Source organism: Schistocerca americana, chromosome 2, assembly GCF_021461395.2.
Source record: "Schistocerca americana isolate TAMUIC-IGC-003095 chromosome 2, iqSchAmer2.1, whole genome shotgun sequence".
Taxonomy (NCBI): Eukaryota; Metazoa; Arthropoda; class Insecta; order Orthoptera; family Acrididae; genus Schistocerca; species Schistocerca americana.
The window spans coordinates 434,990,295-435,006,269 of record NC_060120.1 but is presented as its reverse complement, the minus strand read 5'-3'; the positions used below and the strand labels follow the sequence as shown (position 1 = coordinate 435,006,269).

General features: G+C 43.1%; 1 protein-coding gene across 5 annotated transcripts in view; it reads right to left on the bottom strand.

The window, feature by feature from the left end:
* LOC124595355 (serine/threonine-protein phosphatase 6 regulatory ankyrin repeat subunit A-like) overlaps positions 1 to 15,975 on the bottom strand; it is a 195,438-nt gene that overhangs the window by 102,817 nt on the left and 76,646 nt on the right. For all 5 annotated transcript variants that reach the window (XM_047134074.1, XM_047134070.1, XM_047134071.1 and 2 more), the window contains exon 5: positions 13,543 to 13,869. In XM_047134074.1, the coding sequence (XP_046990030.1) occupies positions 13,543 to 13,869 (327 nt within the window). The remainder of the gene's footprint in view (positions 1 to 13,542; positions 13,870 to 15,975) is intronic.

Genomic DNA, 15,975 nt, shown 5'->3' with positions numbered 1-15,975 from the left:
ATTCCGCTACTTCATTCCATGGTTGAAAAGACCTGCCATAAACAAATAAATATGAAAAATGCTTGAATGGGATGTAGCAGAATGATCTGGCAGCTCATATGGCAGTCTGCTACTTGGGTGGAAATGTTGTTACTGCACATTCACTCGAATTCACACCAGAACTGCATCTCTGGATGGTGGGAATGGAGGTAATGCATGCAATCCCAGCAGCCGATGTGTGTAGTGGTTGCTACAGGAGCCCCCATGGTAAAAGCGAAACATGGAATATCTTCCTTGAAATAGGCCAGAACATGTAGCCCAGAGTGCGTGCAGGTTCTGCATCAACTTGTTGTGGCAGTGAGGTTGGAAGCCAGGGCGTTCCATCTGCCTGACATGTATCTCTTGAGCACAAGGTGGATGGTGCCTCCTTTAAAATGTAAGTGGGCTTCACTCTGCTAAGAGACATGGTGGCCTGTTTTCCATTCACTATGATGACCATTGTGTGTGTGTGTGTGTGTGTGTGTGTGTGTGTGTGTGTGTTTGTTTGTTTGTTTTTGTGTGTGCATGCGTGCGTGTGTGCATGTGTGTGTGCGCACATGCACACGCACGCATACAGGACACATTGGTGTCCAACAGAGGGTGGCTGCAGTGGTGGCTTGACGCAGTCAGTACATAACATGGCACACAAACAGTTGTCGAGATTGTTGCACACAAAAGTTGTTGGACAACCATGCCTCTTTAGGTTTGATGTAGTTCACATGTTCCCGTAACCTGCAAAGGAATTCTAGGTGGAGGTCGTCCATTTCTGACAGTAGGCTGGTATCAACTAACTCCCCTGGCAGGTGCAAAGTCTCGTCACAAACCAAATCCTTTGCCAAGGACTCTTATCTGGTTTGTTGTGGCATATAGGTCCAGTAGGACTATTGGCAGTGCAAATGTCCAAGATGCCACAAGCACAGTAGTGCAGCCTTCAGCATCCAAAGGCAACGTTTCATCATGCCATTGCTGGCCGTATGTTAACTGGTCGTCCTGCGATGGATGAAGCCACAGAATTGTGCCAGCTGTGGAAACAAGCCTGACTCGACCTGTCAGCCTCTGTTAGTAGAGACGGGGAGCAGACAGCAGCACCTCACCAGCAAGGTCAATGTGAAACTGGCGGCTAGTGTTTCTGTGGAGATGCTGTCTGTACGTACTGTCTCATGCCATTGTATGTATCTATCGATTATTGTGAATATATAATGTTGGCTGCCCGATGGAGGATGTGGTCCCACCATGTCATGGTGAGTGTGAGTGAAGTGTGAAGAAACATCCAAGAACTCACGAATTGGGAGATGAAAATGGCGAGTGATTTTTTCAAAATCGTCAACGCTGGCCAGTTCTCATTCACTTGTGGACCTGACAAGAAAACATCAGAGTATGAATTCAAAGATTCGATGGGTTTAAATTTCTGAATACAGTTGAGGCAATGTAAGAAGACCGCTGACAGTTAGCAGCACTGTTTCCAGTTTACAGCTATGTAGCTCCAGGCAACAACAATAATTTCCGTCGCTGCAACAATACTGAGGTGTTAGCATAGGGCACTGCACAGAGATGTTTACAAAATCACTTTACATGATTGGTTGAGGTAGGTGCACAATGCTCCCACACCTAACCCATGCAACTGTCAGGGATCTTCTTATGTCAACATGACTATACTATGGATCTCCATTACCCCTACCAGCAAATTCCTCTCTCTGAGGAATCATGAAAATATATTGCTTTTATCTATGCAGGTAAAAGCTATCAGTTTAAAGTGTTGCCCTTCAGCTTAAATCTTGGACAGGTATATTTATTGCAGCACTAAACTCCACATTGGGGTCTGAGTTTCTTGACAGGATAACCCTGTTTGTAGACAACTTATTAATAGTGACAAAAACATGACAAGATCATACTGATCTTATAGAGAGACTATTACACAGATTTCTGGAGGCTGGCATAACTGCCAACTTATACAAATCAAAATTCAGGCATGAGAAGATCAAATTCTTCGAAAATTTGGCTATGCTCTATGGAATACTTACAGAAAATGATAAAATAAGTGCACTAATAGAATTTAACAGATTTATCAGAACATAATGTTCTAACAGACTAATGTATAAATTACCTTACATCATTAGAAGAAATAGTTAACAACCCTACAGCATACTTCAACCAATTGCATACCAAATGAATTACTGGTCTACAAACTAGAAAAGAATGAGTGGTTGGATTTACTTTCAAAACTCCCTAGAAGTTACATTTCTTGGTATGGAAAAGTAAGGCAAGTGATGATAATGCTAACAGATAAAGCTATTCAAAGAAAGTAACATTACAACAACAAATTATTAAAAGTAAAGAAATGTAACCATCCTAAGTCCTCACTCTCAAATAAGAAATGGCAACTGTTATATAAAGGTTCATTCAAAATTGTACAATCAGCAGGATCTGAAATGATTCTTCCAGTATTGTTCTGTAGCTGTGTGTGTAAGTGTAGATAGTGTTTGCTGCAGAGTGAATCTGTATGGCTGAACATTTTACATACAGTGTGAGAAAATAGGTGTGTGGGCCTTACAAATGAATTCACTTACACTAACATGTGTTCACTCTCCAAAATGTGTGTGGTAGAAGAAGCATATCTGTCTATGTGTTAATTATTACTTTTTCCACAGTAGAAGAAATCCAAGAGATTAATAATCATTTGTAACTGCAAAAGTTTGTTATGCTTTTTAGTCATTTAGTGAATTGTTTTCTGTATATATTGATGAATTATAGTAAGTACTGAACATTTTTCATCCTGGAGGACAGCCTGAAGTTGGAACATAGTTGTATGTCAATAAGTAGAATAATAATTTCAGCTATGACTAAAGAAAAAACTTCAGTATGTTCTTGCAACTAGAGAATTAACTTTGTATTTGATATGGTGTAGAATTTTAAGCACTATAAATGACAAAGCAGTTATTGTGCAGTTAGCATATTAATTATTTGTTACTTAACTGAGTAGAGAATGAAGCTATTATTATGACTCTTTACTGATAAAGTAATTGAACACGAATGTCCTGAACAGATATTGTTCACCAACTGATGAACTGAAGATATGGTTTAAGTTTTGCTGGATTTTTAACAGTTCTAAGTTGAAAAGGTTAACATAAATTACGTACACGTTTTCATTCCAAGTTAGTCTGATATATAAGACTTCACTGTCTCCCTACACCTGAGTGCTTACTGAGAGTTGATACAAGTGAGCATTATATGGAGTGAAATGAGTAGTAAGATATACTGCATTCTATGCTGTCAATGCTCAGTATACAATAACAACCTGTGCATAATATTCGAGACAAGAGTGTACATAAGGCAGTCGAGAAGCAGAGGTGCGACTTTGCTCATCTGCATTTATAGGCCCACAACGTATTAAAGTTAGTATGTTTAATCACAATGTGTAGTCTGAAGTCACTTGTGATTTGGGATGGCAGTCTTAAAAGTTATAGTTTGAGGAGGCAATGTAAGTCTGTTCAATTTGTATCTGCAGCTTGACCATACAAACAGAAAATATATAGTAGAATGAGTCACTTGTGGGCAGACTGAAAATTAGAGTGTGAGCAGCAGATGGGGAACTGCAGCTATGCATGAAAAAAACTGTGAACAATACTACCTTCAAGCAGCAACCTCGATACTGGGAATGGGAAATACTGCTGTGTGTGATGAAAGCAGAATCATTTGTGGACACAAATCCCTATGTGTTGTGAACAATACACTTCAGCATTACACACATGAACACTAGAACTTCTACTGGGCAACTGCTATTGAGGCAACAACTAAACTTGCCAGAGAACTGTGTGCATTAAGCACCTTCATATATACAATAGATCTTGTCAATACTGTGATTAACTAACTGCAAAGATGCTATGTCAGTGTGTTTATAGATGTTATGGACAATATTGGACTAATATAAATTGTAAATTGTTTTATGAGTCATGTGATAATGAACAGTGAACTGATATAGCCAGCAGACTGTTTGCTTCCCATTATTAAATACAATATGCTGCAGACTGCTTCTCCCAAATGCAATGGTTGGTTGGTTTAAAAAAGGGGGGGGGGGCAAACTGCGAGGTCATTGGTCCCTTGTTCCCAGTAAAATAAGTACACAAGGTAAAGAAGAAAAGAAAGGAGACATACAGCACAATAACAGAAGAAAGGAAGAAACAGAAGAACAACAGAAGGACAACCAACACCACTATGGACAAAACAGGAAAAGAAAACCACAGAGAGAAGCAAGCAACAGGTACAAGGGATAAAAACAAGAGAGCAGATGACCGTGGCTGCCTGACCACGAGAATAAAAGGAAAAGCCAGCCACTCTGCTACACATTAAAAACATCCAGCCTAGAAGCATTAGAGTGGAAAACACAAATGGACAAAAGACATGCACTAAAACATTTATAGAATGATAAAACCCACCATCACGTATAAAATGTAAAATTAAATTAGCCAATGAGGCATTGTCAGCTAAAATTAACAGCAATGAGTCCAGTAACTGAAGATTCCTCCTCAGGGCAGCCAAAGGAGGACAGCTCACCAAGATATGGGCCACTGTCAGCCTGGCACTGCATCGACACTGAGGCGGGTCATCATGGTGCAGGATGTAGCCGTGTGTCATCCAAGCATGGCCAATGCGGAGCAGACAGAGAACCACAGAGTCCCTGCAAGAGACCCACATGGAGGTCTCCCACACATCTGTAGTCTCCTTAATGGCACACAGCTTATTGTGCGTACTGAGATTATGCCATTCTGTCTCCCAAAGAAGCAAAATCTTGCAGCGTACTACTGAACACAGGTCAGTTGTAGAGAAGCCAACATGACCTGGGGTCCAGACAAACACCACTGAATGACTGGACCATTCCAGGGCATAAATGGACTCTTGGATGGTCGCTACCAAAGGACGATGAGGGTAGCACTGGTCGACAGCTTGTAGGCTGCTCAAGAAGTCAGTACACAGAAGAAACGACTCCCCAGGGCAGGAACAGATGTGGTCACGAGCAAAGGATATAGCCATCAGCTCGTCAGTGAAAGCATTGCAGCCATCAGGCAAGGAACGCTGTTCAATATGTCTTCCATAGACATACACTAAGCCGATGTGACCATCAGCCAACGAGCTGTTGGTGTAAGCCTCCTCATGGCCTTGGTACAAGTGAAGAATCGAGAGGAAGTGGCAGCGGAGAGCCGCAGGGTTAACTGAGTCCTGAGGGCCAAGTGAAATATCCAGGCAAGCCATGGCCTAAGTGTACACCATGGAGGTGTGCGTGAATGGACCTCAAGTATAGGTGGTAAAGGCAAGTACTCCAGTTCGGAAAGAAAGGATCAGACACGAACTGCAATTGGAAGCCCTGACCTGGGATGCTGATGTGGGAGATGAACCACCATGGATGGGAAAAGGAGACGGTAATTTGGATGCACAGGAGAACTACAAACGTGGGCAATGTAACAGGCCAGCAGTTGTGCATGCCTTACCTGCAATGGAGGGACTCCAGCCTCCACCAGGACGCTGGTCACCAGACTCATCCTAAAAGCTCCTGTTGCTAGGCGAATGCCACAGTGGTGCACTGGGTCGAGTAAACACAATGCTGAGGGTCCCGCCGAACCATAAACCAGACTCCCATCGTCAACGCGGGATTGAACAAGGGCTCTGTAGAGCTGCAACAGTGTAGACTGATCTGCACCCCAGTTGGTGTTTCTCTGACAGTGGAGGGCACTGAGGTGATGCCAGCACTTCCGCTTAAGCTGACGAAGGTGAGGAAGCCAAGTTAATCAGGCATCAAAAACCAGTCCTAAGAATCAATATTCCTCCAATACAGTGAGTGGATCATCATTACGGTAAAGTTCTGGTTCCGGTACGATGCCGACAGAAGTGCATAACACATGACTTTGCGGCCGAAAACTGGAAACCGTGGCTAGAGCCCATGACTGCAACTTATGGATGGCTCCCTGTAGGTGCCACTCAGTAACACCAGTACTGGTGGAGCAGTACAAAATGCAGAAGTCGTCTGCATACAGAGAAGGTGAGACGGACAGCCCTACAGCTGCTGCTAGACCATTAATGGCCAGTAAAAATAGAGATGCACTCAATACAGAGTCCTGTGGGGCCCCATTCTCCTGGATATGGGGGGAACTATGGGAGGCTCCAAACTTGGACACGGAAAGTATGAAGCGTCAGGAATTTTGGATAAATAACAGGAGCGGGCCTCGGAGACCTCACTCGTATAATGTGGCAAAGATATGATGGCGCCAGATCATGGCATACACTTTTCGTAAATCAAAAAAAGGGGGCAACCAGGTGTTGGCATCTGGAAAAGGCTGTTCAGATGGCAGATTCGAGGGACACAAGATTGTCAGTGGTAGAGTGACTCTGGCAGAAGCTGCCCTGACATGGAGCCAGTATGCCACATGACTCCAGGACCCAATCCAACTGCTGATGCACCATACATTCCAGCAGCTTACAAAGAATATTGGTGAGGCTGATGGCCTGATAGCTATCCACATCAAGCGGGTTTTTACTGGGTTTGAACACTGGAATAATGGTGCTCTCTCACTATTGCGATAGAAAGACACCATCACACCAGATCCGGTTGTAGATGAGGAGGAGATGTTGCTTGTAGTCAGATGAGAGATGTTTGATCATCTGACTGTGGATCCGAACTGGCACAGGAGCTGTGTTGGGGCAATGTGCAAGGGCACTGAGGAGCTCCCACTCTGTAAAAGGGGCGTTATAGGACTCACTGAGGTGTGTAGTGAATTAAAGGACTTCCCCTTCCAGCTGCTGCTTGAGAGTGTGAAAGGCTGAGGAAGGTGGTGGTGGTGGTGGTGGTGGTGGTGGTGGGGGGGGGGGGGGGGTAATTCTCTGATGCAGAGGCTCGAGCATAGTGCTCAGCAATCGCATTTGTGTCAGTAGATAACACACCATATATGTTAACACCGGGAACACCTGTTGGGGTCTGGTACCCGAAAACACGTTTGATCTTTGCCCAGACTTGGGAAGGTGACGTATAGCACTCAATGGTCGAGACATATCTCTGCTTCTATCGTTTGATAAGGTAGTGAATACTTCAGCAACTTCCGGCAACCACCAAGGGACTGCCTTATGCTTCGGGCACCCTAAAGGGCGAGGTATCGTGTTTTCTGCCGCAGAAACAATTGTTGTAGTCACCTGCTCAACCATAACATCGATGTTACCATGTGGGGGAGATTCAACAGTGACAGCAGAGGTGAAAGATTCCCAGACCACCTTGTTTAAAGCCCATCTGGGCAGGCGTCTGTGGGCCTGACGCCGGGGCAGTGACAGGAAGATGGGGAAGTGGTCACTACCACACAGGTCGTCATGTGCTCTCCAGTGGATAGATGAGAGAAGTCCTGGGCTGCAAATTGATAAATCAATGGCTGAGTAATTACCATGAGCCACACTGAAATGTGTGACGTCCCAGTGTTTAAGAGGCAGAGGTCGAACTGAGACAATAAAGTTTTGACATCTCTGCCTTGGCCAGTAAGCGCAGTGCCACCCCACAAGGGGTTATGGGCGATAAAATCTCCCACAAGTAGGAACGGTTTGGAGAGTAGATCAATTAGTGCAGCTAATACATTCATCTGGACGAAGCTATACATTGCAGACAGTTATTTCCTGCACTGTCCTTATTGTGACAGCCACAGCTTCAAGAGGGGTTTGAAGGGGCACAGTTTCACTACAGACTGAGTTCAGGACATAAACGCAAACTCCACCTGGCACTCGATTATAGTTGCCACGGTTCGTGTAATATCCCTTATAGTTGTGGAGCACTGGGGCCTGCATTGTCAGGAACCAGGTTCCCTGGAGGGCAATGCAAAAAGCAAGTGTAAAGCTTAACAGCTGCCATAGCTCAGCCAGGGGGTGGGAAAAACTGCCACAGTTCCACTGGAGGATGACATCATCGTGAGACTGGGAAGGAATGGAACATTCAATGAGGCAGGTTACGCCTCATGGTCACCTGCTGCCACTGACTTGTTACCTGAGCAGGCTATATCCATTGTGTCTGAGGGTCCGGCGAGATCTAGGTCCTCAGCAGATGCCAGAATCTCCACACCACCCGCAGACGCAGGCAGAGCTTGTAGGTACCAGTGGTGTGGGTGCCACTGCAATTCTCTTGGTCTTGGGGATCTTCTTTTTGGATTTCTCTTGCTGCTCCTTGGGTTTCCCTGGCTGGAAGGACTTCACTGATGCAGTCTCCGGGACTGAGGATGAGTGTGAAGCCCTACAAGCAGCTGCTTTTGAGCTCTTCAGCAGAAACCTGGGAAGGGAGTGACCCAAGGGACCCCATCCAAGCAAGAGGAGCTGAAGAAGTTGTACACTTCTCTGGCTTAGAAGTGGGGACAGACATTCCTGGTGGTTGGGGGGATGTTGCTCCTGAAGTAGATGGTGCAGGAGCAACATGGAGGGAAGTGCCACCCACCATCAAGGGGGCAGGTGCAGTCTTCCAGCTCTGAGAGGTGACTGGGTTGGTGGAGCACACAATTCCAGTTATGTTAGGCTAGGATATGTTTCACAAAAATGCATACCTCTGCCTCCTATAAGATTAATTTTGTTTGTTATCCTGTTTTCCCACCAGAAAACTATTGCTGTTGCATGTATTTTTACATGTGTTGCACAAATGTTTCATACGTTCCTGCCACCTGGGTTGCTGGATGTCGATTCTTTAAGCTGCACCTCTTATCAATGTGAGGGTTCAAGATGAAACAACTCACTACACATCACTCCACTCTACTAACAACTTATACAACTTATGTAATCTATACCAATGTTAAAACCTTTGTAATAAAAGAACTTTTATGAAAAGTTTATGTTTTATGTTTTCCAAGCAACAAAAATTGAAATTAACTATGAAACACACTCAAACAAAATGATAAACTACACTACTGGCCATTAAAATTGCTACACCACGAAGATGACGTGCTACAGACGCGAAATTTAACCAACAGGAAGAAGATGCTGTGATATGCAAATGATTAGCTTTTTAGAGCATTCACACAAGTTTGGCGTCGGTGGCGACAGCTACAACGTTCTGACATGAGGAAAGTTTCCAACCGATTTCTCATACACAAACAGCAGTTGACCGGTGTTGCCTGGTGAAACGTTGTTGTGATGCCTCGTGTAAAGAGGAGAAAAGCGTACGTACCACCACGTTTCCGACTTTGATAAAGATCGGATTGTAGCCTATCGCAATTGCGGTTTATCGTATCGCGACATTGCTGCTCGCGCTGGTCGAGATCCAATGACTGTTAGCAGAAAATTGAATCGGTGGGTTCAGGAGGGTAATACGGAACGCCGTGCTGGATCACAACGGCCTCGTATCACTAGCAGTCGAGATGACCGGCATCTTATCCGCATGGCTGTAACGGATCGTGCGGCCACGTCTAGATCCCTGAGTCAACAGATGGGGATGTTTGCAAGACAACAACCATCTGAACGAACAGCTTGACGATGTTTGCAGCAGCATGGACTATCAGCTTGGAGACCATGGCTGCGGTTACCCTTGTCGCTGCATCACAGACAGGAGCACCTGCGATGGTGTACTCAATGACGAACCTGGGTGCACAAATGGCAAAACGTCATTTTTTCAGATGAATCCAGGTTCTGTTTACAGTATCATGATGGTCGCATCCGTGTTTGGCGACATCGTGGTGAACGCACATTGGAAGCGTGTATTCGTCATCGCCATACTGGCGTATCACCCGGCGTGATGGTATGGGGTGCCATTGGTTACACGTCTCGGTCACCTCTTGTTCGCATTGACTACCCTTCATTCGATCCCTGCAAAACCCTACATTTCAGCAGGATAATGCACGACCGCATGTTGCAGGTCCTGTACGGGCCTTTCTGGATACAGAAAATGTTCGACTGCTGCCCTGGCCAGCACAGTCTCGAGATCTCTCACCAATTGAAAACGTCTGGTCAATGGTGGCTGAGCAACTGGCTCATCACAATACACCAGTCACTACTCTTGATGAACTGTGGTATCGTGTTGAAACTGAATGGGCAGCTGTACCTGTACACATCTTGCAAGCTCTGTCTGACTCAGTGTCCAGGCGTACCAAGGCCGTCATTACGGCCAGAGGTGGTTGTTCTGGGTACTGATTTCTCAGGATCTATGCACCCAAATTGCAAGAAAATGTAACCACATGCCAGTTCTAGTATAATATATTTGTCCAATGAATACCTGTTTATCATCTGCATTTTTTCTTGGTGTAGCAATTTTAATGGCCGGTAGTGTACATTCTGAGTGAACCTTCACCACAGTCTGAATAATTAAAAAAATTGTCCTAAACCAAACAAAAATCATCACCCTGTACAAACTTCATATATGAACACTGGAACTTACTCATTACAAAATACGTAATAAATGGTAATGTATGTAAAATGGTGGAATGTTTTTTGAGTTTGAAGGATCCTTTCATGCTTTTACCTGATTTTCGTAACACTTCACTAAATGGTGGAGCAGCATAAAGGAACTTTCAGACCACTGTGAAAGATAGATTTGATCTCACAAGTAGACAAATAGACAGCAGTTGTAATTAATTCTGTATACATATTTAAAACAATCACTGTGTAATTCACTGATGTATTTAACATACTGAAGTTATCATGTAAGCCCATCTTATTTGCTTTCTGTCATGTAATCGTGATTATATCAGCTTTTAATGCACATGTAAAAAATGATCAATAATCCTGTATTTGATGATATTCCTAGCCATACCATTTCATGTTCACAAAAGAAAAAAATCAAATTAAAGAAAATATTAAAGAAAATAAAAAAAATATTATTTAGCATTAATGAATATACTGTATATACGACTGTTTAGTGAAGTGAGTGAAACCAGAATGATTTACTGAGGGACTATCTTGGAACTCCAAACCAGTTGCAGATTTCCTATCTAACAGCTTACAGGAGCAACAAAAATTTGATTTTCAATATTTTGTGTGATTATTGGCCAAATTTAAGAATTTAAAATGCTGTCACAATCTGCTGATTAAGAGGCTTAATCGTATGTTAAAAGTTTAACACAATAAGCCAAGTATTACAGTTAGAAACTGTGTGTGTCTTGAGTTAGCATAGCTCACAGCATGCAAATACATGACTTTTATTCATCCAGTTTTTGAGAATGAGAGCACTTAGCGACTCCGAACGAATTTTAAACATAATTTCAAACCTTTATGAAACTTTTCCTTGCTGACACTCCCACAAAATGATGAAAGGAAAAAAGTTTATCACTTACTACATTTTTACTGTTTGTGCAATAAAAATTTAGCACCAGACATGATTTTTTTGTTTATTACCGCTTTACTAGCATCTCTATCCGAAACACATTTTTGCAGGCAGTATCCACATGTACCACTGAATATACCTGCAAAATTATACCACTATACAATACAGTTAGGAAATATGACGTCACAGACATTTTGATGTATGAAAAACTAGCTTCAGCTTAAAATAATGTGCAGCGCAACTTAAAAATCTGGCATGAATTTTTTTTTATTACTTCTTTACTACTAACTCTATTCACAACTCATTTCGCAAACAGTATCTACAAATATCACTGAATGGACTTAAAAAATTACATTGTTGTACAACACATAGTTCTGGAAATATGACATCATAATCATTGAAATGCATAAAAAACTAGCTTTTGCTTAATGCAGACTGTGCAAATTACCAACACTATATTTATCCTGTGTTTCATAATAAGATCACTTTAGTGACTTCCAACAAAGTTTTGAGTGTAATTTCAAACCTTTCCCGAATTTATCCTCACTTACATACCTAATGTCAAAAACGTAATACTTCAACACATTTGTGAAGCAATCAGATGTTTGAAGCTGTTTTATACATGGGGGGTTCGAGTCTGAAGAATAGGTGGTTTACTGATAGTAAATAAAGTCTCCCTGGCCCCCCCCCCCCCCACCCCCTACCCGCCCCCCTCCCATTATGGAAATTTTCATAATTTGGTATAATAGTGATATTTGCTCTCTGGAGTGTAAGAATCCATATTTGCATATTTGACAATCTTTATCACCCCTCTCTTTGTCCGCTATTAAGAGAAATGTGTTACAAATATAAAGCAGAGTAAGTGTGTGTGTGTGTGTGTGTGTGTGTGTGTGTGTGTGTGTGTGTGTGTTTGTGTGTCCAGAATTTCCTCCCAAGCCCCTGGACCAAATCTGGCACAGAGTACGAGTATCAGCACTGTGGGGTTTATAACCTCCTAGCTCCAACACAAGTGAAGATATGGGTGAAAGCATGCTTTTCCCAGGCTCTGGCATACAGGCTGCCATTCACGAAAGGCACGTTGTGTATGACCACGATCAGCCTGCCAAATCAACCCACTTTGCAGGGCAGCCTAGATGTCTGGGGCAAGAAAAGGTTTTTCTGACCTGGAAAAGTACCTTCCCTGCACGACAGGCATGATGAGGGAATAGTATTGACCTACTTTAATGAAATGTATTGCATTGGCTACATGCACTGATGAGTATAGCCAGCGACAGGTTGATATGGATTAAAAATGGAATGCACAGAACAACGGGTAGGAGTAAATGGACAGAGACACACAGGGAAAGGGAGATGGATAAAGCAGGTGGAATATGTCAAGTAGTGGTGGACAGGTGGAAAAGGAAGATGGGTAGACAGAGATGAAAAGAGAGAGGGGAAAAACAATAGGGTCAGAGGGAGGGGGAATGATGATATGGTGGGGTGGAGGAGATGGAGATAGATAGATAGATAGAGAGAGAGAGAGAGAGAGAGAGAGAGAGAGAGAGAGTGAGGAGGAGGACATGAAGAGAGAGATAGAGTGGGGAGGAGGAGACACACAGACAGAGGAGGGAGGATGAGGTGGACACAGAGAGGTTGAGGAGGAGGTGTGTGCAATGTATCTGCCCAACACATATGTGGGTGAAGCTGTGGGGAAAAGATTAGTTACATTTACATGACTATTTTCCATGGCCATTCTGCTGTCATTCATTAGAAGAAGAACATGTAGGGATACTTGAACCTGCTTACAAAATATACACTGAAATTAATTATCAGAATTTGTTTCAAAAATACTCTTCTTATTCAATGCAAAAGTTAGTTTAAATGTCGAGAAACAGTAAAATTTTCAGTCACTGAATAGCCACTGTCAACAGGAAAAATTTGCTGGTAATGATGAATATAAACTACATTTTAGAACAGTCTGTGACCATGTCTTGAGAGTTAAGTAATCTTATGCACTTCCTCTAAAAAATATTGAAAGGAATGGAACTCTTGCAGACACAGACAAGTAAAATGTGCACCACTTCATAACAAGGAAGTTTCAATAATTCACTAGATTGACATTATGAAAAAAACTGCAAATTAATTATGGCCAGAAAAACTGCATGATCAGTGGGCTAGTTAAGAGAAATCAATTATTATGAATATTTTCTGATAACCAACAATTCAATTCAATCCACTAGATTTAATACTCTTTCAAAAGAATACAAATTTAATGACATACTTACCATGAATTTCTTCAATGTTGACTTTAGCACCATGTTCAACTAGGACACGCACAACTTGATCACGGCGACGTAACACTGCTAACATCAGTGGTGTGCGATCTGATGCATCAAGTGCATCAACATTTGCTCCATGCTCCAGTAAAACACGTACAAAGTTCGTAAAGCCTCTTGAAGCTGCAATGTGCAATGCTGAGGTCCTGTCACTAGTTTTGCGATTAACTTCTGCCCCTGAGTCAAGCAGGTGGACTGCTACAGCACTGTGCCCACGGGAAGCTGCTAGATGTAAAGGAGTGCGGTTCTCTTTGTCTCCAATATCAACACGACATCCTGAAAATATGTTGTCATAGTAATGAAATTATCACAAATGGATGCTATTCCTGTGTTTTTTTTAATGTAATTCACACATTAGATTATTACACACATGAAACAGGAGTAAGCCAGAATCTAAAACAAATTCATTCTGATTCTGTAACATATTTGTATCATCTCAAGTGCTCTCTCTCTCTCTCTCTCTCTCTCTCTCTCTCTCTCTCTCCCCCCCCCCCCCCCCCACCCTCTCTCTCCTCTCAGTGGTCACAGGCCCTGTCTCTCTCCTCTCAGTGGTCACAGGCCCTGTTGACCACGCGCTGCATCACTGATCTGCTTCCACCGCCTTCTATCTCTCACAACCTCTCGCCACCCTGCAGAAATTCCTAATGTCCTTCTCTATGTCATCTTTCCACCTTGCACAGGGTCGGCCCAATGGTCTTGTTGTCTGGAGAGTTCCTTCAAATTCTTTCTTGGTGATTCTGTTGTTTTCCATTTGAGCCACATGTCCAGCCCATTGCAGTCTCCTACTTTTTAATTTCTGGATAATAGTGGGCTGCTTTCGAATTTTCCATACACCATTCTCCAACACAGGACCCCAGATTTTTCTCACTACTTTTCTTTCAAAAACATTCAGTTTTTCTCTTTCATTCTTTGTAAGCATCCAGCTTTCTGAACCAGACAGTACTATGGGGCAGACGATAGTGTTGTGTATCTTCATCTTTGTGGTGATTGACAAAGCTTTACTTTTGTGTGGGTTGCTTAGTGAATACAGACATCTTGACCCTGAGGCTATTCTTTCATTTATATCCATTGTTATGATATTTTTACTGTTGAAACGTGATCCACGGTATTTAAACTGGAGAACTTTTCAATTTAGAAAGCTGGTCAATTTCAAAATAAGGATTTGGGTTTATGACTTGACCCCCCTCCCTTCCTCCATATACTGATTCTGTGTGTTCTACAGAATCATCTAAGTTTCAGATCAACCTTTCTTTCTTGCTCTCAGTTCATTTATGGTTGTGGTGAATCTTACTATTCCAGTAATGTTTTGTACGCCTTTTGCTATTCTAATATCAAATTGTCGCAGAAGAAGCTGAGTAGCACCATCACCGTGGTGTAGTGGTTATGATACTAGACTGCTGCATGGAGTGTCGTGCAACTCTGGGACGACAAAGATGAACAAGAAGATGTGGGTGCAGCATGACGTAGGTCACCATTGCCGCAAGCTAGCCGCTGGAGAGGACACTCCCCAACACGCCGATCAAGGTCTCCATCACCCTTTAGAAGCTCCAGCTGATCACCTACCCGCTGCAACCTGGAAAAATAAAGGGTGCGACTGTCCTTGGAGGTGAGGCCGCTGAAGAGAAACATCCTCCACCATTGATCACTACAAAAATGATAGGAAACTACATCGATATCCTCATGGATGGCTGACCAGCCCAAGCTCTTGTGGATTCTGGAGCATCATATTCAGTCATTTAGGCGAAGTACCGTCACCAGTTGCACAAAACCGTATTTGTCGACAACAAAACATCTCTGCTGAAGGTGGCCAATGGGAGGATCGCGCTATAGTTTTAACTAAGCGCGATCCGCAGCGAAAAAGAGCTTCCGGTCCGCCATTGCTGTTTTTGTCCGCTCAACTTCCTGCCGCGCCCAGTCTTATCTCTGACGTACATCTGCTATGCAGGCAGCAGCATGCTCATTTGACTCGAGGCAGCTGCACGAAGCACACAGCCATGCCGTACTAGGTTGTCTGAAGGGGGCTAAGTTTTTCTCAACCATGGACATGTACTTGGGATACTGGCAGATCGAAGTAGATGAGGCTGATGGTGAGAAAACTGTATTCATCACCCCTGAGGGCCTCTACGAGTTTAAGGTAATGCCGTTTGGTTTGTGTAATGCACCAGCAACTTTTGAACGGATGATGGATAATATTCTAAAATACCTGAAGTGGATAATGAGAGAAAATGATGAAGAATGACATCATACAGCCCATGGTCGTCATCAGTGGTTCTCATCAGGACGAAAGATGGCAGTTGGCGCTTTTGTGTTTATTACAGGACAAGATAACTAAAAAGGACATTTACCCTCTTCCACGAATTGACAATACACTAGGTTGTCTGA